Below are 27,630 nucleotides of genomic sequence, written 5' to 3' on the forward strand. Positions count from 1 at the left end.
AAGAGGAATGCATTATCTGGCAAATTTGAAAGAAGGAACTGGGCATGCTTGGCTGGGCCCTAACTCCCTCCCCTGAGGGTGTCCGGGGCTTGTGGGGTGTGGACTTTCTGGTCCACTCTCTGCTACTGCATAAGAACCTACCCTTGTGGGGACTGAGGGGAGGCCTGAAGTACCCAGAACCACTGTAAACAGGTAGACAAGACCATCAAGTCAAGGCTTAAAGCACTTAGCTATAGACCTAAAACCATATTCTCCAACCAGCTTCAAAAGTTTAAAACCTTCTGAAGTTTTTTGATAACTATCTGACTCCTATCAGTCTCTCAGAGAAGCACAGATTGGTATGGTGCTTTGGGCCTGTAAACCTCAACACTCTCATTCTTCCTACTGTTTCTGGGGCTTACCCAGGGGTAAAAACAGCTGGGTTATAAACACCTGGAGAGAAGGAGCCATGACTTTACCATTTTTCAATACTCTCCTCTAGCCCAATAGATACGTAGTTGGCACACAGTGGGCCATCAGATGTAAAAGTAGAACTAACTCCAGATAGTCATTGGAGTAGGCTGTAACATGGTGCCAGGCTGCTCTAAAGCACCTGATGCCAATCAGCTCCTGCCCAGGAGCCAGCTTGATAAGGCACAGATTAGTAATGGTGGAAGAATTCCTCAAAACAAACAGGTTTCTGAGATAGTGGTTCTCAGTCCAGACTACACCCAAGAATCACCTGAGGAACTTTGGGAGGGGGGCAAGAATGCCAGGCCACATCCCAGGCAAATGAGGTTGGCCTCTCTGGGGGGTGGGACCCAGGCATCAGTAGTTTTTAATTCCCAGGTTGAGTTATCTAGGCTGGCCTTACTTTGGCATAATTAGTAGTTTGTAGGAAATGCAGAATCTCTGACCCCACTCCAGACCCGCCTAAAATCTGCAATTTTAGCAAACATCCCAGGTGATTCATATATGTATTAAAGTTTAGGAAGCACTAGTTTAGAATACAGGCTTTTGGAGCACCTGGGTGGCTCAGTCGGTTAAGTGCCTGACTTTGCCTCAGGTCATGATCTCATGGTTCATGAGTTCAAGCCCCACATCGGGCTCTGTACTGACAGCCTGGAGCCTGCTTTCGATTTGGGGTGGCCCTCTCTCTCTGCCCCTCCCCAACTCATGCTCTATCTCTCTTGGTCTCTCAAAAAAATATTAAAAAAATTAAAATACAGCCAGACCTTGTTTCTGTTTTGTTTTGCTTTGAGAGAGGGAAAGAAGGTGCAAGAGAGCAAGGGACAGAGAGAAAAAGAGAGAGAGAGAAAGCAAGGCTCGAGTTCATCCAATGTGGGATTCGAACTCATGAACCATGGAATCATGACCTGCACCGAAGTCAGATACATACTTAAAGACTGCGCCACCCAGGCACCCCAGCCAGACCTTGGTTCTAATTCTATCCGCATCAGCTGAGTGATTTGGGGCAAGCTGCTTAACCTAGCTAAACCTCAGCTGAATAACTGATGACAGGTCCACACAATGGAACATTATGCAGCCATCAAAAGGAATCTGTAACATCTTTAGATACTATGGAGTGATTCCAACAGAAACACTGAAAAATAGATATATTGTCTACTTAACAGAAAGATTTAAAAATGTAGTGGGCTTTGGGTTAAAGTTAAATAAGATGTGTGGAGGAGTTAGAATTGTTTCTGGCACATAGCAAGTGTTTGAAATACCAGCTATTATTATTCCTTTGTTGATGCAGTTACCAGCTGGTAGCTCAAAGGAATGCCGTGGATGCCGCAGCTCTGTAGTTTCAGCAAGGCACCTAGCAAAGTCTCATGTGATCAGAACACGAAAGAAAAATGTGGCCTACATTTTGATCATGGAAAATAAAAAATGTACAGAATTCAAGTATCATGAACCATCACATTATTTAAATTTCCCTGATTGTCAATCTTGCTTTTATAATGGTTGTGGCAAATTCATTTTCCAAACAAGGTCAACCTGTTGCATTTCATTGCTTTGTCTCTTAAATCTTTTTTAACCTATACGTTCTTTCTCCATTATTTTTCTTGCAATGTATTTATTGAAGAAGCCAAGTTGTTTGTCCTGAAGAATTTCTACATTCCAGATCTTGATGACTCCATCCTTGTAGGTTTAAAGTTTGATTATTCATATTTGCTTTATTTATGATAACTCATCATAGGTGGTGCTATTTACTTCCTATTCATTTAATTAAAAGAACAGGAAAACCCTATTTCTTAATATTAACTAATTATTTGTATTATCATCTTAAAAAGAGACAATTAGTCATTTGGTCAGGGATCATCAGATTGGTCTGTCCATTATAAAGTTCTCCATCAGCTTTTTACCTACTGGTTTTAGCAACTATTGGTAATGCTGCCTAATGGTGATATAGCCATTATTTGATATGATCAAAATTATGATATTCTAATTCTTTTGTCTCTTCTGCACTTAATTAACTGGAATTCTCTTATAACTAACCTTCAGCTCTTTGGTATCCTGAAGTACAACTTGCACAGAAAAAGCAAGATTAATTTTTTTTAATGTTTTTTATTTTATTTTTGAGATACAGAGAGAGACAGCATGAGCAGAGGAGGGTCAGAGAGAGAGGGAGACGCAGAATCTGAAATAGGCTCCAGGCTCTGAGCTAGCTGTCTGCACAGAGCCCGATGTGGGGCTTGAACCCACGAACCGTGAGATCATGACCTGAGCCGAAGCTGGACACTTAACCAACTGAGCCACCCAGACGCCCCTGATTCTTTTTTTTAATTGAAAAACAAATGTTTTTATTTTAAGTAGGCTCCACACCCAACATGAGGCTCAAACTCATGAGCCTCAGATCAAGAGTCATACCCTGCATGACTGAGCCAACCAGGCGCACTCCTCCCCACTCTTTTGTTAAGGCACAATTAATTCTTTCTCCTTATTGACCAGTTTTCAGAATGAATTGGTTTTCTAGCATCTTTTTTCTTTTTAGTATTATCATGAACTCAGACATGTTTAAAACATTTGATGAATTTCAATCCATTGGAGTCACTCTCCTTTTTGATGTTCAAATTGTCCCACATTTGACCAATGGAAGCCCTTCATATTGATTCTGTAATTTAAACATGACTCAAGTAGTCTTTTTTTTTAAGCTTATTTATTTATTTTGAGAGAGAGTTAGATGCATAACTGCCCGAGCCACCCCAGGTGCCCCTACTCTAGTAGTGTTAAATAGCTTTTTTGTTTTCTAGTATGACAGGAAATGCTAGCCTCAGCTCTGTAAATTTCCTGCCCAGATCTTGAATCAGACATTTCTCCAAGGAGTAATGATTTCTATCCGTAGAAAATGATGTTTAGAGGCCACAATTTGGACACGAGGTGTGCACACTGCTATTGGGTTGTTCATTGTTTCTAGGCCCTTTTGGTAGATAGAGCTAGAATATATATTTTTAAAGAGAAAAATATATCATAAATTTATACTAATATTTTTCCATTCCTTTTGAAGGCTATAGAGTTCTTAATTTCTTTGGTTTTATCTTACCCTGAAAATCTAAATACTTAACATCATTTACTATTTATTTGCTTTATCATTAGAGACAATAATTTCAGGATAAAAAACATCAACATTATTACCAAAATTGTGATTACTAAATACTACTTAAGATCTCATTGCAGGGGCGCCTGGGTGGCTCAGTCAGTTAAGTGTCCGGCTTTGGCTCAGGTCATGATCTCACGGTTTGTGGGTTCGAGTCCCACATCGGGCTCTGTGCTGACAGCTAGCTCAGAGCCTGGAGCCTGCTTCAAGTTTCTGTATCTCCCTATCTCCCTGACCCTTCCCTGCTTGCTCTGTCTCTCAAAAATAAATAAAAAACATTAAAAAAAATTTTTTAAAGGATTTCATTGCAGATCTTTTTGTCCTTAGGATATATTGCACTAGGGATGAAAAATCAAGTTGTTGTGCTTTAAGGTTGAAATAATTCCTCTCTATGTGGTTCAGGCATCAATTCCATACACAATTGAGTTATTTTTTCCCCATTTTGATTCAATTTTTAGAGATACAAAAAATTTTAAATTTAACTTTGTTATATAATTATGTAAAATAGTAACATGGTTCCAAAGTCTAATCTACAAAACAAGGTACATTTAGAAAAGTCTAACTTCTATCCTTGAACCCTCTTCTCTGTTCCTTCTCTTTCTGTATACATAACCATTTTTTTATGTTTATTTATTTATTTTAAGAGAAAGAACAAGCAGGAGAGGGGCAGGGACAAACGATCCAAAGCAGGCTTCATGCCAACATCAGAGAGCCTGATATGGGGTCCAACCTCAGGAACCATAAGATCATGACCTGAGCCAAAGCCAGGCACTTAACCAACTGAGCCACCCAGGCATTCCAGGTAACCATCTTCTCAATTAGTATTGGTTTACCCTTTCATGAAAATAGATAAGAGATTCCAGTCCAAATTCTTTTTGTTTTGGTAATACTCATGGCTAAGATTACAGGGAAAGGATGCAAAGCAAAACCAGCAAAGACAAAGCTGTGTGGAGAAGAGGCCAGAAGAAACCAGGCCCAAAATTTTAAAGTCCTCTCCAGTAGAGTCACATGGGATGCCAAGCCTCAACTCCTTAACTAATAGGTTTGGCTTTTTCTTAAATAAAAGATTATACATTCTTTTTCAAGGTTTCTGAGGTGGGGAGGGGCAGAGGGAGAGGGAGAGAGAGACTCTTCAACAGGCTCCACACACAGCACAGAGCCCAATGCGGGGCTAGAGCTCACGACTGTGAGCTCATGACCAGAGCCAAAATCAAGAGTCAGATGCTCAACCAAATGAGCCACCCAAATGCCCCACTTTTTTTAATGTTTATTTATTTATTTTGAGGGAGGCAGAGAGGGAGAAAGAGAGAATCCCAAGCAGGCTCTGCACAGTCAGTTTAGAGCCCAGTGTGGGACTCCATTCATGAAGTGTGAGATCATGACCTGAACTGAAACCAAAGTCAGATGCTTAACTGACTGAGCCACCCAGGTGTCACCACTTATTTTTTTCTTAAGCAGCCTCCATGCCCAACCTGGGCTTGAACTCACAACCCTGAGATCAAGAGTCAGATGATCTAATGACTAAGCCAGCCAGGTACCCCTCTACTTATTTTTTTCATTTAACTAAACATGTAGTTCACTCCACAGCAGTAGATGGATATTTCTTATTCTTATGTATAGCTCCAGAGCACTGATACCATGGTTCATTCAGCCAATGTCCTACTAATGGACACGTGGGTTACTTCCAGTCCTTTGCCATTTTACAAAGTGTGGCATGATGATTAGCCCTGCACATACATCTTTGTTTTTGCCAGTGTATCTTTGGCTTAGATTTCTAGAAATGGGACTGCTGGGTCAAAGATTTAATATGTATATGTATGCCCTGCTGCAGGTCAGAGCTAACCTCTCCTTCTATAGTAGAAAACTTCTACAGCAACGCTCCCAGTGTCAACCCCGTCCTGGTAAATTGCCCTTTGAGTGTAATTTACAAAGGTTATGAGAAATCACTTCCAATGTTAAGTTATGAAAGACTGTTATTTCTGTTTTGTTTTCACTCTCTAGCTATTTTATCTTACTTGCTTTAATGAAGCAAGCTATTATGTTGGGAGCTACTTTATGGAGAGGCCCCTGCAGCAAGGAATGGGGGACAGCCTCAGGCCAACAGTCAGCAAGGTAGTGAGGCCCACAGAGCAACAATTCAGTGAAGAACTGAATCCTACAACAACCATATGAGTGAGTTTGCAAGTGAATCCTCTCCAGGTTGAGCTCTAAGATGTCTGCAGCCCCCAGCCAACACCTCCATGGCAGCTTGCTGTGAGACCCTGAGCCAGATGACCCATGGAGCCTGCACCTGAAATCTTAACCCACCAAAATCACGAAATACTAAATGTGTTAAGCTGCTCGATTTTGGCATCATTTTTTATATGCAGCATTCATTAGCAGACACAACTCTACTGGAATTGTGTTGTATATACTCTTACCTGCTGGATGATGGTAGGAAGAGTAGAGTCATGATCGAGTAATAGTGAGCTCAACTGATGAGGGCCGTTGGCCAATGGTCTTGAGTAGCACTGTGTGGGCCTCTGACTCTGGCTTTGCTCCATTCTCCACTTCATCAGTGATTTGGCTCATTCTGCACATGGTGGGGGGAAAAATCCACAATCCAAGGAACCTCAACCAACTGAAACAAGGACTAAATTGTTTGGATTGTTGTATGAACTAGATTCAATTCAACAAAGACCCAGTCAGCTTGGCAATTTTACTTTGTCGGATAATACAAGGAACTACAGAAGAAGCTAGAGGCTGGAACATCCCACATCCCTACTGCTATGAACAGGACCTCAGAGAGTCCTCACTCCCAAGCCAAGGATGAGATTTAGTTAGGATTACCAAAGGACACAGCACCTAGACAAAGGCGAAGAACGATGTCTCTCAAACTTGTAGGGGAGTGAAAGACATTTTCAATTACTGTCCCTTGTCTTTATTCAAAAAAGTCTCCTTAGAAATGCAGTGACTCCATGAGTCACACCTGCCTTCAATAAGATCTCCAGACGAGTTTTGTTTACATGGAAGTTTGAGAAACTCTGGCCTACAGAATTTGGTTGGGAGTTTTAATTTTTTACAGCAAGCAGATTTTCATGTATTACCTTTGTAATTAAAAGATGTTTTAAAGAGCCAATTATAAAATAGATGAAAATTCAGGAGGAGACTGACCCCTGCTGGACTAGGTGGGAAGGAGTCCATAGAGCCAGTCCAGGAGGGAACAGGCTGCCACATACCCAGAGAGCCAAGGTACAGCTCTCTGAGTGGAAAACTGAGCATGAAGGCAGGAGGGACAAGGGGGAGAGGTCCCAGACAAGGCCCCCAGCTTGAAAGTTCTGTTTCTGCTCACTGCCACAGGCTTGCTGCAAGCAGACATCTGACCACAGCAGACCCCCATAACTGCAAGTTGAATGGAGGAAATGTCCAAGGACCTGAAGTTTTAGCAGTAATGATAGACAAATGACTGCAAATGAGTGTCCATGGACTCACAATTCTAAGGACGTTGTGACAGCAAGTAGGAAAAGAAGTCATTCTTTCATCAATGACCAGCTTCTCTCTCTCCCCATTCCTTTGGATCGGCCTCCTACAAGAAGCCGATTTCCAGCTGCATGTGATAATGAGAGGATTTTTCTTTCTCCTTGTGTTAAATACAAGTGAATTGATTAAATAGAAGACAGTGTCTGATTGCTAAGAAATCAGTGATTCAGATGGCATAGAATGGCACCTGGGGATGGGGGACGAGACACCAGAAGGGGGAGGAAGCCCATATAGCCATCTGTGCCAAGGACAGTCAAGGGCGGACAGGACTGAAGCTCGGAGGAGGAAGGATTTGACATCACTTGGTCCAATCTCAACGTCTGTGGGTGCAGAACGATAAGGGATGACAGGAGTTGGCTGTGAAGCCAGAGCCACCTCCTCTGCCTCGCCGTTCACAACCCACCAGCTTTCTCTGCCCACTGCCATCTTCTTCCTGCAGACCCTGCCTCCTTGCTGAGTACGCTTTCCACTACGTACATTTACTTCAATAAAAAGCTGTGTTTGGTGGGAGCAGGTATTTTTGGCGTTTTTGTTGTTTTTAAGCAGGCTTCGCACCCAACATAGAATGTTTTTGTTGTTTTTAAGTAGGCTTCACGCCCAGCATGGAACCTGATGTGGGACTTGAACTCACGACCATGAGCTCAAGACCTGAGCTGAGATCAAGAGTCAGAGACATAACCAGCTGAGCCCCCAGGAGCCTCTGTTTTTTGTGTTTTTGTTTTGCTTTGTTTTATAGATAGAGCATTGAGTACATAGAAAAAAGGTACTCAGTATAGATTTTTTAAATACAGGGGCGCCTGGGTGGCTCAGTTGGTTAAGCCTCCAGCTTCGGCTCAGGTCGGATCTCACGTTCGTGGGTTCGAGCCCCGCATCGGGCTCTGTGCTGATCCCTAGCTCAGAGCCTGGAGCCTGCTTCTGGTTCTGTGTCCTTCTCTCTCTGCCCCTCACCCTCTCATGCTCTGTCTCTCTCTGTATCAAAAATAAATAAAACATTAAAAAAAATTTTTTTAAATACAGGCAAGTAGGGGAGCCTGGGTAGCATGGTCGGGTAAGCAGTTAACCATCCGACCCTTATTTCAGCTCAGGTCATGATGTCACGGTTCATGAGTTCAAACCCTGAGTTGGGTTCTGCACTGACAATGCAGAGCCTACTTGGGATGCTGTCTCTGCCCTTAATCTCTCTCTCTCAAAAGAAATAAATAAGGAGCGCCTGGGTGACTCAGTCAGTTAAGCGGCTGGCTTTGGCTCAGGTCATGATCTCACAGTTCGTGGGTTCAAGCCCTGCAATCAGGTTCTGTGCTGACAGCTAGCTCAGAGGCTGGAGCCTGTTTCAGATTCTGTGTCTCCCTCTCTCTCTCTGACCCTCCCCTGCTTGTGCTGTCTCTCTCTGTCTCTCAAAAATAAAAAACAGAAAAAAAAATTTTTTAATGAAATATATAAACTTAAAAAGATAAGCTAAAATACAGGCAAGGAAATGGGCATTTACATTGCAGGGTTTGAGGCAAAACATGGGAACTTAGGAAGCCTAATAAACGAGAGGGGTCTGACCAAAGGCAGCTTCCAGCAGCAGCTATCCCAAGGAGGCCTAGGAAGCTGGAGGTAATGTGTACGTGCCCACCCACCGCCATTCCAGCAGCAGAGACCCCTCTCAGAGCCCATACTCTTCCCTGAGAGACTGAATATACAAACAGACAACGGCCAGATCATATACAACACTAGCTTTCTTACCCCAAACACCTGCAGTAACCAGCCTGGGAAGCCAAATCACAACTTCTGCAGTGGGAGGCTCAGAACAATCAGGACTCGGTGCCTGCCAGTTTCTTCCCAGTCTCCATTCTTCCAACTCAGGACCAACCAGAGAAACCCAGGCAATCACCGAGGTACCCCCAGCCTCCAGCATTCGGGGCAAACAACCTCCAATAGAACACACCTGGAGCTTCCCTTCTTTTCCACCATAACACTTTCCACCTCCCTGCCTTTGAGTCCCTTCTTGCCAGATACAAGTGTTAGTGGCTGACTCTGTTGTAAGTTCTGAATGAACAGCCTCTGTTTGTTCTCAGGTGGGTGATCTTGGTTTATTTCTGTATCTCCAGCAGGGAGTCTGGACACAAACCAAACATATTCGGGAATCATACTATACCTCCACATCAGGAGGTGGAGCAGCCCCCCAGAATGTCCCTTCCTGTCCCTCCCAAAGGTAACCAGTCTGACTTTCAAAGCCATGGATCATTTTTGCTCATTTCTGTGCTTTTATGGAAATAGAATCCTACAGTGATGACTTGTGTGTGTACTGACTACTTTTGCTCAACCTCAGGTCTGTGAGATTTATCCACGTTGCCATGTAGAGCAATATGTTCATCTGTACTGATTGCTATATCCTGGTATTCTACTTTGTGATTTACCACAGCTTATCTATCCGTTCAAAGATGTTTGGACTCATACCAGTTTGGGGCTATTATGAATAGTGTAGTTAGAAACATTCTTGTACAAATGAAAGGCGGGGCGCGGGGAGGGAGAGAAAAAGGAGAAGGAAGGGAGGAGAAAAGAAAGAAAAGAAAAAAGGAACATTCTTGCACATATTTCTGGTAGACACGAACTCTTGTTTCTGTTGTGTCCATGCCCAGGAGCGGAATTGCTACATATGATCATCATCAGTAGGGTACTGCCAGTTTGCCAACAGAGTTTTATCAATTAATGTACCCACAAACATCCGCGAAAGTTTCAGTTGCTCTAGATCTTCATCAGTACATGATCTTGTTTTGCTTGTTTTTAATGTTTATTTTTGAGAGGGAGGAGAGAAAAAGGATCTGAAGCAGGCTCTGTGCTGATAGCAGAGAGCCCTGCACGTGGCTCCAACTCACTGTGAGATCATGACCTGAGCCAGTCAGATGCTTAACTGACTGAGTCATCCAGGTGCCCCAGCACTTGATCTTGTCAGACATTTTCACTGTAGCATTTCTGGTTGGGTGTCTTTGTATATTTACACTTCATTTTCTTCTTATTCCCTATAGGCTCTAAGTGTTACTGTTTTCCTGGGTTTAGTTATCATAATTATTTTTTTTTAATATTTTCTTATTTTTGAGAGAGGAAGAGTGTGCAAGTTCACGCACATGTGCGCAAGAGTGGGAGGGGAGGAAGAATCCCAAACAGGCTCTGTACTGTCAGTGCAGAGCCCCACGCTGGGCTCCATCTCACTAACCATGAGATCATGACCTGAGCTGGATCCAAGAGTTGGACAGTTAACTGACTGAGCCATCCTGGCAACCCTAATTATTATGATTATTAAGAGTATATACCTGATCAAAACAACACTTATCCTTCCTCCCTACCCCCACCTTTGCTTCAAGCAGCCCCCTTTAGACTACTCACTAGTAGTGGAAACAATAGGTGGAGGGAGGGGACCCTTAGGGCGGGGTTTTGCTTTGTTATTCTGTCTCTCCAAGGCGTTTCCCAATACTCTGCACACAGGAGCTGTGAAATATTATATAAATACATGAAAGTATGATATGAAAGCCCATCCATTTGTCTCCACCACATTTTGTGAGCCATTCCCAACCACTGGAGGGTACGCAAGGGTCTTAACTCATAGCAGGCCTTAGACCTGGCACTGGAGAATCCTTTAATAAACAATGTATGCTACCAGACTGTCCTCTGGAGGCCTGGCATTTTAGGCTCCCGCCCACTGCCTTGCCTCACACAGCCTCAGGCCATTAAGCCTGAGCACACACTGGATGATTATAGTCCAATTGTTACAATATCCCTGAGACTACTGATTATAATTTTGCACATTATTACACTATTACAACATGGAGCAGACCTTGGCACACTGAACAGGAATGTGCTGGTGTGAAATCTCACTTTGAATGGGATCCCGGCCCCGGGCATCCAATCAGCTGTCGGTCACGAGCCTTGAGCACATCTAGCTCTGGGGCTCAGGGGTCAGAATTTTCCCTTGCACTGTCTCCTCTGGTCCTTCCCCCTCCCAGCCTTGCAGACTGGCTATACTTTGGGTCATAATGGTAGCCCTTTTTAGGGTTGTTTGGGGATGAAATGAATTAACATATGTAAAGTGCTTAGCCCAGCGCCTGGCATGGAGTGAGCAGTAGCCCTTTTATTATCGCTGTTGTTATTAACAGCAGCTGCTGGAATGAGGAAGGCTGGGTGACCATGCCCAATACCATGTGTAAACTTCATGGCCCTAGGCTACAAGGAAAAGAGTAGAAAGGTGAGCACAGGGGGAGCGTATGATTTTCATCCATATAACCACTTCCACCGCCAACACTACTTTTCCTGTGGGGAGGTGGGGGGCAATTCTTGGCCATCAGCTTAGTGATGATGCTTCATGGAAAACAAGTGACCTCAAGGCCTGAATGACTCCATTCCTAGGAGATTCCTGTCACAGCAGGAGACATGCTGTGGAATTTGAACCGGCCCAGTTGGGTAATTTCCGCCTGCTGGAAGAGATCTGTCAGAACCTGGAGGAGGCCCCTGGTGCAGCGGGCAAGCTGTCCCTGGACACACCCAACTGTTGCCTCTCTGGGACAGGAGCAGCAGCCAGACACCTCTGAGGAGCCTGTCAATGGAAGAACCCTCATTGGTCCCCTCTCACCAAGACAGGGACCCAGGGCTGCTCACTCCTTAAACTGGTTCAAATGGAATGCCACCCATGGCCAAGAAGCCAACAGAGGAATGCCTAATGTTGCCTTGGGAGAAAATAGAGGGCCTTTACCACAAAATTCTCCCAAACCACGTGTGGCCCTTGGCTTTCTGAACCCCTCACTCTGAGTTGCAAAAGGAGCCTGTAAAGAAAAGGGGGAATCGGGCTGAGATGAACAAGATTGGCCATGAGTTCATAATTATTAAAGCTGGGTGAGGGGTGCCTGGGTGGCTCAGTCAGTTAAGCCTCCGACTTCGACTCAGGTCATGATCTCACATCCATGGGTTTGAGCCCCGCATCGGGCTCTGTGCTGACTGACAGCTCAGAGCCTGGAGCCTGCTTCAGATTCTGTGTCTCCCTCTCTCTCTGCCCCTCCCCCACTCATGCTCTGTCTCTCGGTCTCAAAAATAAATAAAACATTAAAGCTGGGTGGTAGGCACATGGCAGGTTCTCCTTCTGTTTTCTCTTATATATATTTCTTATGTATGTTTCTTATATTCTATTATTGTGTGTGTGAAATTTTCCATTATAAATAATGTTTCTTAAAAGAAGCTGTGACTAATCTAAAGCCTGGCAGGGTAAAGGGCATCTTCTTGATCTCTGACCAGAAATTCCCCCTAAATCCGATGCAATCTCAGTGTATCCAGCAAGGAAAATAAGGGGAGGGTACGGCATAGGTTATCAAGCAAGGTCTGTGTTTCCCAAGGAGAGAGAAGCCGTGGTGGCTCATAGGTTTTGAGGGAAATGTTTTAGGAGGAGAGACAAGGTAGAGAGGGACTGATAAACGTATTTTGACAGCTGGTGAGTCCACCCCAATGGATCAGGATGGCACTGGGCCTCTGGCCCCACCCCGGTCTTCACCCTGAGGTGAAGTGTGCTTTCCCCAGTCTCCCAGTATGGGTGGCTGGGCCTGAGGGTAGAGGTTCTCTGTCCCTTCCTGGGGGTCTGGCGTCCACATGGTCCAGGCCATGGTGGTGGGAGTAACTTGTGTCATCCTCCTGCAGCTGAAAGCCACACTTAACCCCAGGATTCCTGAGATCTGACACATCTTATCAACTATCCCAAGCCCTTTCTAGCCAGTCTTCATTACACTGGCCAGTTCCCAACCCTGCTTCAAGCTGGCCTTTTAGAGGCCTTCAGTTGACGACAGCCAAAATAGGGATGCTGTTCCATGTAGGCCAGATTAGGGCTTCTGGGCAGCATCATTTGAAAAACACCTGGTGGGGCACCTGGTGGCTCAGTCAGTTCAGCATCTGACTCTTTGATTTTGGGTCTGGTCATTTTCCCAGGGCCCTGGGGTTGAGCCTCGTATCAGGTTCTGTGCTATCAGCTTAAGATTCTCTCTTTCTTCTTTAAAAAAAAAATTTTTTTTTACATTTATTTTTTGAGAGACAGAGAGAGACAGAGAGGCAGAGAGAGAGAGAAAGAGACACAGAATCTGAAGCAGGCTCCAGGCTCTGAGCTAGCTGTCAGCACAGAGCCTGACACAGGGCTCAAATGCACAAACCATGAGATCATGACCTGAGCTGAAGTTGGACGTTCAACCAACTGAGCCACCCAGGCGCCCCAAGATTCTTTCTCTTTCTCTCTACCTCTGCTCCTCTCCCCTGGCTCATGTGCTCTCAATCTCTCAAAAAAAATTTTTTTAATCTGAAAATTGCCTGGTAGGTCTCCGAATGACTCCTACACAGTTTATGCAAAAGTATCTCCCCTGTGGCTGGTCATTGTGCTTGAAATTCCACCAGCTAAGTAGCATCCTTTGGGATTACACATTACTTTCTTGAGATACTTTTTTCCAAAGCTACCCTAGAAGAGTAACACATTAAAACTAGTACCAGGGGGTAGTGTCTGGCTGGCTCAGTCAGTAGAGAATGTGACTCTTAATCTTAGGGTTGTGAGTTGGAGCCTCATGTTGGGTGTGGAAATTACTATAAATGAATGAATGAATGAATGAATGAGTGAAAATTTTAAAAAATAAAAACTAGTATCTGTCCATGAATTGTTTACTGACCTGGGTATCTGATAATGAGAGAAGGCACAGAGGGATGGTGTAGAGCAAGGGTGATAGGGGTGGTGCAGACAGCTTGGGTAGGGATCTCTCCTGATTTTAGGGTGCAGGCTATTGGGTTTGGAGAGTTGAAAAGAAATTCAGAGGGAAAGGGACAGGTCATTCAAGGTCACTGAAGCCCCCTAGGCAGTACAAAGAAAGGCCTTAACAGCCAAAGCAGGGTACAAAACTTACCAGCTGACAGGTTTTTGTTTTTGGGGGCGGGGGGGGGGTTACACAGCTACTACCCCAGTATCTCCCCAGGCTGCTGTCTGTCTCTTGCAGAGCACAGGAATGGAAGTGGCTTCTGGGGCTCCTATGTCTGCTTCTTGTCCAGAGATGACTGCCTGAAAAGAACCCATGAAGATATGGTGGGGGCCCCAACCCCCACCCTGCACAGCTTTGCCAGTAGACATGCCTCCCTCTCTACTCCTCAACTCCTCAATGCACAGGATGAATAAGGAGCAAATATGAAGAGGGTGAGGGGAGGTTAGCAGGGTCTGAATCTGCCTCATAAGCTGTAGCCAAGTGCTCCAGCCCCTCCACATTTACAGCAACATGTATCCAACACTTAATAAATGCCAGGAACCGTTCTAAGATTCATATAAACTCATTTAATCCTCATTACACTAGGAGATTTATTTTCATATACATATAAAATTTTACAACCCATCCTCATTTTACAGCTGAGGAAACTGAGGCACAGAGAGGTTAATAGAGAGCACAGTGACAGAGCACAGAGTGAAAGTTCAAGTGGGGTGCAAGCCCAGGCCAGCACACACTACAGAGTTGTACCCTTACCCACTGGGCATTCTGCCTCTTATACCCTCATGTCTACCGGGCTGAGCAGGGGAGAGGCAGGGGAAGCTATCAGCAGTCACCTACTCTGGGGGAAGACAGGCACTTGACAAACACTTGTGTGCTTTAATCCCAGAAGAGCCCAGTGGAAATGATCCATGATACTCACTGGCCATGTGGGGAAGCAAGACCAGAGAAGTCTGATCACTTTGTCAAGGCCACACAGCCCAGGAAGGGGTGGAGCTGAAATCCAAACCTTGGCCTGAGCTCACGCTGGCAAGCCTCTCCTCCCCAAATCCCTCTCCCCACCACCACCAAGCTAAAGGCCACAGAGATCAGAGGGAGGGAAAGGGAAGATGGGGGTGAGGAGGCTGGAGAGGGGCTTCAGAGACAGTCCTCAGGCCTAGCAGCTGCCCCAGGGGTCCAGGGAAACTTCTGGACTTCCCTCACTTCTTGGGAGACCTCAAGTAGCCAGCTCCATGGAGATGGATTGCCCTGATGTTCCTGAGGCTTTTAGGGTCTGGAGTAAGGTCTTGTGGGGTCTCCCACCCTGCACACCTGCTGGCTGCCAGGCACAGGGCAGGGATGGGGGGTGTTTCTGACCCCCTGCATGATCTAGCAGCACCACCTGATCTGTGGACTTGAGCACCTCCCCCAGGAAAAAGGCCACAGCCTCGATTGCAGGGTGTGTGAGGTCTGGGGTGCATGGGGAGGGCATGAGCTGGGACAGAAACCTGGGCTGCACCCAGCCTGAAGCCCCACTTGGCTCTCCTCAGACCCAGGTTTCATGAGCCCCATGAAAGGGACAAGACAGGGAGATAGCACAGTTCATGCCTGGGCTAGATGTCCCGCAGGGAAGGGAGCAGACTCAGGACAGGGGGTTCCTAGGGGCTTCACATGCGCCGCCTATACAGCATGGCAAAGAGAGTGGCCAAGAGAACCCCGGCCACAGCTGCCCCAAGCAGCGGAGTGCAGGAACTGGCTGGGACAAACTCTCCCTCGACTGGGGGCTGAGGGGCAGCAGGAGGTCTGAGGTTACCCTCTGTCAGGTCAGCACTGGGATCCTGGGTTACTTGGATCCTGATGGAATCCACTGACTGGTACTCATTCTCCTCTGGGGTGTTCTCAGGCGCTGTGCCCAAGGACTTGCTGCAGCTGAGGGCCAGGTCCTCAGAGCACCCTGAGAATGGCTCATCGTCGATGGTGGAGACCAGCCTGCCAGGCTTGCTCAGCAGCTCCGACTCGAAGCCCCAGGTGGCAGAGCTGTGGTTGGGCCTGGGCAAGCTGTCTCTGGTGGAGGTGCCTGTGGGCTCTGGAGCCACTGGAGGAGTCTCCTGAGAAAGAAGGGAGGGGCTGGAAGGGTCTGGGGATGGCCGGACACCCAAGTGGGTGGCCCCATTCCCAGCCAGGGCATGAATTAGCATCCCAACCCTCCAATGCCCAGACCATAGTATGGGAGGAGGCCACCCGCTCTTGGAGACTCAACCCAATGATGGTGCAGGAGTGCGGTGAGAGAGGAGGGGTCCAAGCTTCCGCAGTGGTATCAGTGGCGACTTTCTCCAAGGTACCCCTCTCCCTACTCACTGGCCTGCCTGTGAGCTCACCTCCACCCTCCCAGAGCCCTTGGCAGCTGTGGCGCCATCCAACTTCGACATTCTGCTGGGGCTGAGGGCCGTGGAGCAGCCACAAGGTCAGAGGCCTGGCCATGTGCTTAACGAGTCCCTTGGACGTGGTTCTTCCAGGCAGACAACAGGAGCAGGGCTAGATATGCTGGCCCAGAGGCGGCAGCCGTAGGGGGCTATTGGGCCATTGTGGCCGCCTCGGGCTGAGACTGCTATCCGTAAAGCCCTGATCATAGAAAAGCAGACTGGATATCTCGAGGTGAAGAGCAAGGCATCCAGGCAGACAGGCCATCCAGCTCTATCCCTCACAGTTCCCTCATCTGAAAAATAATGCTGCTGCAGCTTTGAGCTCTAAATGGGTTACTGCACATGACCAGTGGGGGTGGCTGCCACACCCAGCCCTCCTAGAAATCCACACTTAAGAGCTCTAATGATTATTATTACTCTAGAGGATTTGGTGTGGGGTCCGGAAGAGGCCGGATCTCAGCTGTCCCTAAACCCTCGAAAAGAAGCCCTGGAGCAGCGCAGGCCGGGGACAGAATGGAGACTGGCTCCAAGGACAGGGCTCGAGGGGAAAGCCTGGATCACTGGTAGAAGGGCAAAGACTCACCTCTGAGGATATGCTGCTCCCGACGGGGGGCACCGTGTTGGCAGGCACCTTGCTGGGCACTGTGCTTGTGGACGTCCTGTGGTCAGGCACCAAACCAGCAGGCACCTTGGGTGCCACTGTGTCAGCACGTGTGGAGTTGATAGGCAGTTTGGATGGTGGCAGACTGGTGAGCACATTAGTAGACGTTGTACCAGAGGGTTTCGAGCTGGCAGGCAACTTGGAAGGCATCGTTCTATCAAATGCTGAGTTGGTAGGCACTTTGGAGGGTGCTGTGCTGGTGGCCAGTGAGCTGGCGGACACCCCAGCCCCCGTGCAGACAGTAGCCTCACCATGGCCACCAGCACCCCCTGCAGAGGCCAAGCCAGGGGAAGAGGAGGAGGTGTCAATAGGTGGAGCTGATACTGAGGGTCCTGGCAAGGGGCTTGACCTGGGGATGGAATGCGTCAGTGGCTGGAAGGAGACCGTCGGAGACACAGGCCCACGGAGTGATGTGGGGCTGGAGGCCACACCTGCAGGTGGAAAAATAAAAGGAGAAACACAAATCCACAGGACTGTTACCCTAAAATCACAGTCATCCTGGGATCAGATTGCTGAGAAGGGTCTCAGTGACCCAGCTCAAGTCCCTACTGCATCCAGGCCTCCCAACATCCTACCCATGGAGTCTCCACAGTCCCTTTGGTCATTGCTCCCAGGCCCTGAGGTCCAACAGTTGCAGGCGCATCCTCAGCCCCATCTACCCTTAGTCCTTGACCTAAAGCCGAGTCTGTTTTCTCATAAGAATGAATGGTCCCTCCCCTTAACAGCATCTAGGAGGTTACAGATCATTAATTACCTTCTCCTCTTTCTTCTCCTGACTGTGACACCTCCCTTTCCTTCTGTGTCTGCTCTTTAGCTTGGTGGAATTCTGAATGCTCCTACCTCTGCTACCTTCCCCTCCCCCACCAGCAGGAGCCATCCTGGATCAGGGCAAGAGGCAGCATGGTGGCTCAGCAGGTGGTGACAGTCCATAAAGGCACTTATATCCAGATGCTCCATGGAACTCTGAGAACACACATGCCAGGCCCTATGGCTGACAAAGGCCACAAATAATTCTGATCTATCACCCCACCCCCACCAAAATCTGACACCACAGAACCTCGTGAGACCTGTGTCCATGCATGTATTGAAGTCTAAGTGCTCCCTACCTTCCTGAAAGGTGCTCCATGGCAAGCTGACATTGCAAAGTATAAATGGGTGCTTGGGGAAGAGTTTTGGGGTGAAAGGAGTGGAAGGCACTAAGATGACTTCTCGGAGCCTTTAACTTCAGGTGCCTTGTAGCTGTCCCAGGGGCATCAAAGGCTGGGCAGGTGATAGTGTTATATGGAATACAGTTGAGAAAACAATGGAGCAGAGAGATGCCAGCCTGGGAAGTCAGAGTGGACAGCTCTGTACTCCTGAGGGTGGGAACTAAGATCTGGTTTTGGGGTCCAGGCCCTTAGTTGATGAAAATCACACTTCCTCTGGGGACTGAGAAGCTTTAGTGATTCACTGGGAGCTAGAGCCCCAGTAGAGGTAGGGCAGCGCCTAAGGGCTCTAAGGGCCCCTGCCAATAGGTGGCCCAGCTCTTCCACACTGCCCTCCAGGTCCTGGTGAACCCCACAGGGTCCTCTCAGTACAGGCCACAAATGGTCCTAATGCTCTTCCCGTGCCTGTATCCACATCCTCTGCAGTGTGACCATGAGTCCTCTCATCTAGAGATGGAGTCTGTTCTCTACTCCTTGACTCTGGGCTGGCCTCGGGACTTGCTTGGGCCCACAGAATGAGGCAGGAGGGAACACCGCCAGTGTCGAGCCTTTGCCCCAGGAGCCTGCTCTCTCAGAATTCTGCTCAGCTGCCAGGAAACAGACTTGACTGGTGACAGATGAAGACTCACTGAAGAGAATCAAGGAGCCCCTGCCAACAGGCGGAAGTAAGCAGCATGCACATGTGCACCGGTGTGTACACAGAGGGGATCCAACCAAGACCCGAAAAACTACCGAGTCAGCCCAAATTGCTGACCCACTGAATCATGAGCTAAATAGTCATATTTTAAGCTACTAAATGTTGGACTGGGTTGTTACATAGGAAAACTGATGCACCCTCAAGAAACTGGGTCGCTCCTGGGGTAAACTCCCTTTATTCCCACCCTCGCCTCCTGTCCAAGGAACCCAGAGGGGCAACTCTAGTCTTCACCCTCACTGGGAGGTCAGAGAGGCCCTAGAGCTCCAGATCACACACATACCTGCTGTGCCGGCACAGCCCGGTTCTGTGTCCTGCTCCTGATGCCCACTGGAGGTCAGAGGACTGCAGGCTGCCATGTCAGTGGAGGGTTCCAGAGAGCCAGCTGGCCTCCTCAGGACAGCCCCAGAATTGGGTGGCTGTGGGACTGTCTTTGAACTCTGCAAGAGGGAAAATGGAAATGAGGCAGCTGCTTCTCCCAGGAGCAGGCATCTCCTACCGGCTTCGGCCAGCACCACGGAACACAGAACCCAAGGAAGCCCCTGGCCCCAGCTTTGATCATTGCCAGACCCTCTGTCTACAGGAACCTACTTCACAGAAAACACACAACATCCAATGGGGAGTCACTAGGCATCTGCTTGGTGCTATCAAAGGTCCCCCTTTCTGAGCACAGACCCCTTTCTTGGACTTCAAGTCCATGGTCTGATGTCTCCTGAACACCATGCTGCCTGCTCATCACATCTCAATAGAATCAGTCATTTCCCCCTAAACTTGACTTTACTAGCAATAATTACTCCATCTACCCTCTACCCCATCACCCCCTGCTTCCCCAGTACTCTTCCCTCCAACTGGCCATTCTCTGGTCCTTCAATCCAGCCAACATCTCACATGGCCCACTGCAAAGACCTCCAAACTGTGACCTCACAGTCGGTTGCTAAGAGGGTTGGGAGTTGCCATAGAGTGAAGCCCTAGTCAGAAGTCTGAGAGCTGGTCTGGGGCATATTTCTGCTGGAGGAATCCTAAGGTTCTGAGCAGAGCTCAGGCACAACTTGTGGTGGGGGCAGGAGAGAGCTTCCAGAGGCTGGGCAGACAGGAACACAAAAGCAGGGGCCCAGACTAGATGTGAGGACGCACCTCTCCCAGGGACTCCGGCGACTGAGTTTCCTGGACAGACATGGGGAAACTTGGCTCCTCCTCTCTGTAGCCATTGTGGGGGGCATTGGGGGCGGCAGCAGGTATGGGAGGCCCTGGAACCTGGGCAGCAGCTAACTGTGGCTCGAGTGGGGCTGCATGGTGGTTCTTTGGGACACCTGGAGGACAAAGATACAGTGATGTCAAGAGGAGTCAGAGGAGCTCCCAGTTGACAGGAGAGGCCTGGGTGCTCCTGGACTGCCCGGTCCATGACTAGAAGCCCCCACAGCTCTGAAAGCTGTCCTGAGGTGGGATGGACTCCTTAGAAGAGACAAGCTTCACTGAGTGGGAGGCAGAAGCAGGAGGGAGAGAGGAAGAAGGGAGGACAAGAAGAGGTAGAAGGAGTGGGGTGGGGGGTGGGGGTGGGGAGCATGTGGGCCTCTCACAACCCAAATGGGGTCAGCAGTCACCACTTCTCTGTCCCCCAGTGTTCCGGAACCCAGTGGCTTTCTTCTCCTTCTTGTGGGCGGCTGTCACCCCTAACTAATCCCTGGCCTGACACTGTCTCCTCAGGAAAGAAGGGAAGAACAAAGCAAATGAGGCAGTGGGGGCGGGGGCGCTGTTCTAAGGTTTTAGATCTGAGCAGGGTCTCAGGAGTCGTCTCTAGTCTGAAACCTAAATAGGGTTGGCTTGAGTTTTCTTCCTGTCTTGTCCCCTCAGGCCTGACTTGACCAGACCCCTCTGGTCACTTGGCCTGGAAGGGAGCATTGAAAGGGAGCTGAGGAGTAACCGGGCAGCTGGGGTGGGGGGCCTAGAAGGCTCCAGGGGAAGCTAGGGGGAGAGGAGGAGGTGAGGGAAAGGAAGAAGGAACTCATAAGGGAGAAAGAGGAGACATGAAGGGAGGGGAAGAGAAGAGAGGAATGGACAGAGGGATGGTGACCTGAGGGAGAAGAGACAGGAGGAAGTGAGAAAGGGATGGGAGGTAAACGTCACAGCCACAAAAATTAGAGGAAGCCCCATTTGCTGAGCACATGGGAGGTACCCAGCCCCAGCCAAGCACTCAACACGCCATCCATTGTCCCATGGTATCCACCGCAGCCCTATGACGTAGTGTCTGGCCATTAGCCCCGTTTTACAGAAGAGAAGACTGAGGCTTAGGGAAATTAAGGCACTTCACCAAAGGGACATGGCTAACAAGAGGCTAAGCTGGGATTGACACCCAGGCTTTTCCACTGGCCGGGAGTGATGGGAGGGAAGGGGACAGTGGAAGGCAAGAGGTGCAGAGGCGAGGGGACAGGCAGAGTCGAGGCCAGGGGAACAGACAGAAGTTCCACGAGGAGGGCCGGGGCAAGCAGCTCACCGAGCAGGTTGCTCTGGTAGACAGAGGCCACTTCGTCCGCAAGCCCAGCCAGCTCACAGATCCTCAGCGCCTTGATGAAGGAGTCCACCCAGCCAGTCCGCCGCCGAAGGCTGTTGAAGAGCTCCCAGAGGGTACCCTGGTTCCCCCAGAGCTGGTAGTTGGCCCGCAGCCGGTCCTGGAAGACACAGCCAGATGCCCTGCTCAAGCCAGGTGGCCCTGACCTCTTGCACCCTCAGGCGGGGCAGCTGCAGAGAGAGATACCAAGTAGCCACAAGAGCGAGGCAGCCACGTGAAACCAGGTCAGAGCCCAGGACAAGGCCAGTGTTTGGGCCCAAGTGTAAAGGCAGCTTCCAGGAACTAGGCTCTTACTGTGTGCCAGGCTCTGAGCTCAGGGCTCTGCATGAATTATCTTAATGCCATTACCCCTACTCTCCTGGTGAGGAACCTGGCAGAAGTAAGTAACAAAGATCTTACAGCTGTGGGGCAGGAGTCCAAACCCAGTTAGTCTGTCACCAAAGCCTAGGGTTTGTTTATGCAGCCCCCAAGGCAAAAAGAAAGGGTTTAGGTTAGCAGAGGAGGAAGAGGATGCACAGGGAACAGGGGATGAAAGGAGGCAAAAGGAAAAGAGAGGGAGCTGACTCTAAGAATGAGGAGGACAGGGCGCTGGGAGATTCTGATGAGGAATCTCGGGGTGGCAGAGGTTTTAAATCCTACATACACACTGAATTCCCACATGCAGACGAGCAACCAGACAGCAGAAATGAAAACTCACAGAAAACATTTACTGCAGATCTGGTCACAAGGCATCCCCACACGCCCCCAAATGCAAAGGGCGGGGGCAGACCCCCGTCAGCCACAGGCCTGCTCCGCCGCCACACCCACCTCACCACTGCCACCCCAGCCGCGTGGAGGCAGCAGAGGGCGCGGGCCATCTGGAAGCAGCTGAAACTGGGAGGCCACTGGCCCCACTTCACGTGGGTCACAGCCAGTTCTGAAAGACTAGGGTGGTCTGGCTCCCATGAACTCTCAAAACTGAGCCCCGGACTCCCAGCTAGTACAGGCTCCATAACAAGGAGAACGAAGTCAAAACTAAGCAGGAGTGATGACAAGACAGACCAAAGAAAAGTTCCCACAGAAGCAGAAGAGGGGATTGAAGCCCAGAAATCTCAGGCACCATATTTTTTAGCACTGCACCAAATGGACACGAGAGGGCGCTCAGCCATGTTGGCAAGGCCAACCTGACCCATGCTTAGGCAACGTAGAGAAGTCAAGTTAGAAGCAAGTTAGAGAAGTTAGAAGAAGTTAGAGAAGTCAAGGTCAGGAAGCAGGATGCAGGCAATGACGGAGAAGGAAGGATTTGGCCCTGGCTTTGGGTGAGGCTCACAGCCCTGCCCCGAGTCAGTGGCTGGCTGTCATGCCCCCGCTCACCTGGTCACTTATTGTGAGGCAGGACAGATAAGGCAGAATCTCCAGAACATGAATATGACCAAAATTGCTGTAATGGTGGCGGATATACTCGTAAGTCTTGTCCTCAGCAAACGTCATCGCTGTCCAGGTTCTGAAGTGACAGAGGGCTCTGGCCCGAAAAGGATGGACTGAGAGGGAAAAAAAGACTGGAAGAAAACACACCACATATAGCAACAGAGTTGGGAGTGGGATCAGAAAAAAAGGCAATTCTTTCTTTCTCAACTCTTTGGAATGTGTTGCTTCTTTCTTTAATCATCCAATTTTATTATTGGCCAACTCCAGGGGTGCTCAAAAAATAAAAAATGAATTGATGACCAAAAGAAAGAAGATCCAGAAGATCTAGGCCCTATTTCTGCCCATAGGTTGGTTGGCATTTGGGGAGGTTTCTGACTCCCTGCCATTGTCCTAAGGTCTGTATGTGCCCCTTGTCGCTAAAAGCAAGAAGTACTAGTGCTTTCAGGTGTACTAGGGGGGGAAAACAAGCCCAAAATGACAATAATAGGATCATCCTACTTTAAGGTGAAGAAAATGAAGTACCAAGAAATGAAGGGCTTGCTAGTTAGTGGAAGATCTTCAGGCTCCAGGATCAGGTTCTTTCCAGAACACGATTGTAGGCCCACCATTAAAATTTGCCACCTACATACATGTTCTTAGGGTAAGAGATTGAGTTCCAATTACTATGTGTGATCTGGGGCAAATTACCAGTCTTTTCCCGGCTGTCTTCATCCCTAAAATGGTTCAAGAGCTTATTTTGACAATACAATAGTTCAACCTAGTAAGCTTGACATTTACAAGCGCCTCAATTACAAGCAATTGCCTTAAGTAGCACTTACCACAATTTGCAATTATAGATGAGGCTGTCTGCAAGTTTCTTACCTGCTTCCCCCCTCAGGGAGAGCTGTAGGGAATAAGAGGGACAAGATCTCTGCCATCATCCAATTTATATTCTATTGAGGTGGGACAGATAACAAATTGGTAAATATACATATAAATAAGAATTCCAAATAATAATCAAGGTTATAAAGAAAATAAAGCAGCATAAAAAGACAGAACCCCTGGGGAAGGGCATGCTGCACAGGCACAGTTGGTCAGAAGTCTTTCTGAATTAATGACATTTGAGATGAGCCATTCTGGGCTGTGAGATCAGTGTTTGTTTTGGGCTGAGGGTACAGCAAATTAGAAGCCCTCCGGTGGAAATGAGCTTGGTATGTTTAAAGAACAGACAGCAGGTCTGGGTGGTCCAGGTTTAAAAAACTAGAAGAAGGGACCGAGATCCAGGTCAAGGAGGTTGGGAGTTGTGGCTTATGCACGGTGTTGCAGGGGAAGACTTTGGATTCCTGGTGTGCTGTGCATGTGGATGTGAAGAAAGGAGAAGAATCGAGGATGATTCCTCAGGCACTAGGTGCTTGGATGGTGCCATTTATCAAGCCAGAGAATCTGGTGGGCAAGTTATGCTACAGAGAGGACTCCAAAGATCCATTTTGAAAAAGCTTAAGAGGTTATTAGATGTTCACATGGGTTTTCTGGGAAGGAAGGGATCAGAAGAGAGAGAGGGTCAGCCCGGAGCAAAAATGTGGTGTCTGTCTGGGTGGGACTCTAGGAGACAGTGCTGCAGAGCACTGCTGTGGCCACTAGTCCCTCACCACATGGGAAATGGGACAAAAGTCCTGTCTACCGGCCTCATAGCCTCATGTGCCTGCCTCCCTTTGCCAGCCACCAGGTGCTACATTCCTGGTGGGGCAAGTGTTCATGACAGAGGTCAAGAAGATCAAGGAGGTGGGATGGGAGTCCTCTGAGCCTTCAGGAGATGAGCAAAGAATAACTCTATGGTGACTAAATGACCCCTATCTCCTTCCCTCCCATGGCAACACGGGAGGTTCCAGGACAGAATCAGGTAACACGTTCTTCTGCATCTGAGCCCTTAAGTCACATGGTTTGGGGAGTATGGAAATATAACATGCTCCAACCAAAAAGAAAGGAAGCCCAGATCTGTTTACATTTTTTGATGTTCCACTTAGGTAGGCATATCCTGGGTTTCTTTCATTTAGGAGAGGAGAAATGATGCCAGGTTGCACTAGCAGACCAGTGACCCTGACAGGATTTGAACCCAGGACTTGTTGCCTCCTTGCAGCTCACTATACAGCTTGCAGAACATGGGGGCAGCTGTGGCAAATGAGATTCACAGCCCTAGAGGGACCAAGGCCACTGCCTGGATGAGGGGGGTTGCTGGGTGAGGTTGCCCCTGGGAGGCTGCTATATTTAGTCCTTCTCTTGGCGAAATGGACATCGTTGGGACAAGGCTGAGCGCATTCTAACCTGCCCTCTGCAGCAGTCACGGTTCTCAGGTAGCTGACTTTCCTTCCAGAAGTTATTGAGGCTCCACAGCGTGCAGAAGGAGGACGCGGTTGTTTGTGGTGGGTTTTTGTTTGTTTGTTTTCTTTAATGTTTTCCTAGCACCTCCTTGCGGTCTCAGAGAAGAAGGGCGGACCAACTCTGCGAGGAGTTTCCTACCCGACAGCCTCGGTGGCTCGGAGTGGGTCCCGGAAAGAAATAATCTTCGGGCAGGAGGGGCGAGGTCTCACTGCTTTGGATCGGATTCCTTGATAGGACCTGGCCCGCGGAGGGCGGGAGGCGCTTCCGAGCAGGTGTCATCACCGAGAACTGTCAAGACCTCGGGGAGGACGGCGGCCCTGGACCCCTAGGCGCGGCCGCGGCTCCGGGAGGTTGGCACATCTCGGCTAGGCCTCGTCCTGGGGTCACCCTCGGCCTGCCGGCGGCTGGAGTAGCTCAGCCGCCTGCGCCTGTCTCCTTCCGGTCCAACCTCCCTCCCAGTCCCAGCAGACGCCCCGCGCCACCACTGGTGCTGGCTGAGGGTCTTGGAGCCCTAGCTGCCGCGAACCACGCCTGCCCTTAGAATCAGCTCTTCCCCAGCCGCGGGCGGCCAGTCCTGTCCCCAGATCCCCGCGGGCCCCAGAACCCGTGCGCCCCGGCGGACTGAGTCCCACTCGGCTTTTGCGGCCGCTGGCCACCTCCCAGAAAGGCGTCCGCGCGCTCTGAGCCGACGGGACAGAGCGCCCCGGGCAGCTATCTTACCTCGGATAGCCACGACCCCGCGACAGGCCAACCTCCCGAGACAGTCCGGAACCCTCCCACACACCGAGGGGACGGTGGGAGGGGGCGGGATCGCGCGGCCATTGGCCAGACGGCGGGGCGGGGCTTCGTGGTCCGGCGGAGCCCCTGGGCGGCGCGGGTGGGTGCTTCGCCTTGGCCTGGGGGCCTGGACTTGCTAGATGGGCGTTCCGGAAAGACCTAGGTTCCTGCTGGGACACAGAAGATAATTGTTTTCTTTCCGTGTTTGCCTCGAGCAACTTCTAGGAGAAATCCAGAGTCTGGCTAGAACCCAAGTGGATGGCTGACCTCGGAGTCAATGGTCCCCATGCTTCCTACCTCTCCTGTCCAGTAATTTGAGGAGTGAGGGCCATTATGTCGTTTGTACCTGGGCGCCCAAGGCCTGGCACACAATTAGTGCTCAATAATATCGGGTGACACCAAAGTTCACACTGGCGCGACACCAATGCTGGGCCTGAGGAGCCAGGATCACAGTGGATGGAGGCTGGGTAGGGGAAAGCAGGGCAGGGGCACCGCTGTTGGCTTGGTTCCTCCTTGGTATGGTTCTTGAGTGCTGTGTGGGAATGGCCTCTTCCCAAGGGTCTGGGGCAAGTACCTTCCCCACAGTGCTTGCCGACTGCCTGACCCTCTGCTTCAGGCAGAAGCCAGCAATTATTGAGCCCCCGCTGTGTTCCAGGTACAGGCTTAAATAAAGTCTTATACCTCAGAGCCCACTAAATACTCTCCCAATAACTGGGCAGAGATTTTTCCTGTTTTAAAGAGGGATTAAAAGACTTCAGAAAACATTTGGCAGTTCTTACTGAAGTGAAACATGCCAAACCCTATCACCCAGCCACCACTCCTGGCTGTGTGTCCATCTAAAAACCATGCACAATATAGGACACCTGGGTGTCCTGACTTTGGCTCAGGTCATCATGATAATGATCTCATAGTTTGTGGGTTTGAGCGCCCCTTTCCAGCTCTGTGCTCAGAGCCTGGAGCCTGCTTCAGATTCTGTCTCCCTCTCTCTCTGCCCTGTCCTTGCTCATGCTCTGTCTCAATCTCTCTCAAAAATAAATATTTAAAAATTTAAAAACATGCACAATAGTTAATGTTCCTAGTGGTTTTGTTCCCAAGAGGCAAACTTTGGAAACAACCCAAAGGTCCATCAGCAGGAGAATGAGGAGACAAACTGTGGGGTGCTCACCTTATGGAATAGTATACAGCAGTGAAAAAGAACAATTACTACACATAACACGAATGAATCTCATCAGGATAAATGGGCACTATGGCTAAGTCAAGCACAAAGAGTGCATGCGGTCTTGTCCTCTAGTTGCATGGTAAGGCAAGGTTCAAAAACAGGCAAATCTCATCTACATAACAAGAAATCAATCACTGGCTACTGCTGTGGTGGGGGTACAGGGGAACCTTTGCAGGAAATGGAAACTTCTGTATCTTGATCTGAGTGGCAGGTACAAGGGCTTGTACAAATATAAAAATGCATCAGCTGTACACTTAGGATTGTTATACTTTGTTATTTTTTTAGTGTGTGGTATGTGGTTTTATTTTCTTGTGAGGGTTTTATTAATTTTTTAAATTTACATCCAAGTTAGTTAGCATATAGTGCAACAAGGATTTCAAGAGTAGATTCCTTAATGCCCTTTACCCATTTAGCCCATCCCCCCTCCCACAACCCCTCCAATAACCCTGTTTGTTCTCCATACTTAAGTCTCTGTCATGTTTTTGTCCCCCTC

General features: G+C 48.8%; 1 protein-coding gene across 10 annotated transcripts in view; it reads right to left on the reverse strand.

Annotated features, from left to right (window-relative positions):
- The window catches only part of MAVS (mitochondrial antiviral signaling protein), a 32,610-nt gene extending 6,676 nt beyond the window's left edge, over positions 1 to 25,934 (reverse strand). For 2 of the 10 annotated variants that reach the window (XR_003901116.1, XR_003901119.1), the window contains exons 1-8: positions 22,730 to 22,914; positions 21,302 to 21,476; positions 19,945 to 20,120; positions 19,094 to 19,250; positions 16,834 to 17,342; positions 15,641 to 15,935; positions 13,999 to 14,150; positions 6,001 to 6,152 (exon numbers count right to left, since the gene is read on the reverse strand). Coding sequence is in view for 6 of the 10 variants with exons in the window: in XM_029917575.1 (XP_029773435.1) it covers positions 11,568 to 11,672; positions 13,999 to 14,150; positions 15,641 to 15,935; positions 16,834 to 17,342; positions 19,094 to 19,250; positions 19,945 to 20,120; positions 21,302 to 21,476; positions 22,730 to 22,846 (1,686 nt within the window). In the remaining 4 variants the exon portion in view is untranslated. Of the gene's footprint in view, positions 1 to 3,148; positions 3,420 to 4,945; positions 4,969 to 6,000; positions 6,153 to 11,185; positions 11,673 to 13,743; positions 13,876 to 13,998; positions 14,151 to 14,441; positions 15,936 to 16,833; positions 17,343 to 19,093; positions 19,251 to 19,401; positions 19,611 to 19,944; positions 20,121 to 21,301; positions 21,477 to 22,729; positions 22,915 to 25,084 lie in introns of those variants that run through there. The other 8 variants (XR_003901117.1, XR_003901118.1, XM_029917575.1 and 5 more) reach the window with 8 other exon arrangements.
- Between the last annotated feature and the right edge of the window lie 1,696 nt (positions 25,935 to 27,630).

The sequence above is a fragment of the Suricata suricatta genome, chromosome 12, assembly GCF_006229205.1.
Source record: "Suricata suricatta isolate VVHF042 chromosome 12, meerkat_22Aug2017_6uvM2_HiC, whole genome shotgun sequence".
NCBI classification, from domain to species: Eukaryota; Metazoa; Chordata; class Mammalia; order Carnivora; family Herpestidae; genus Suricata; species Suricata suricatta.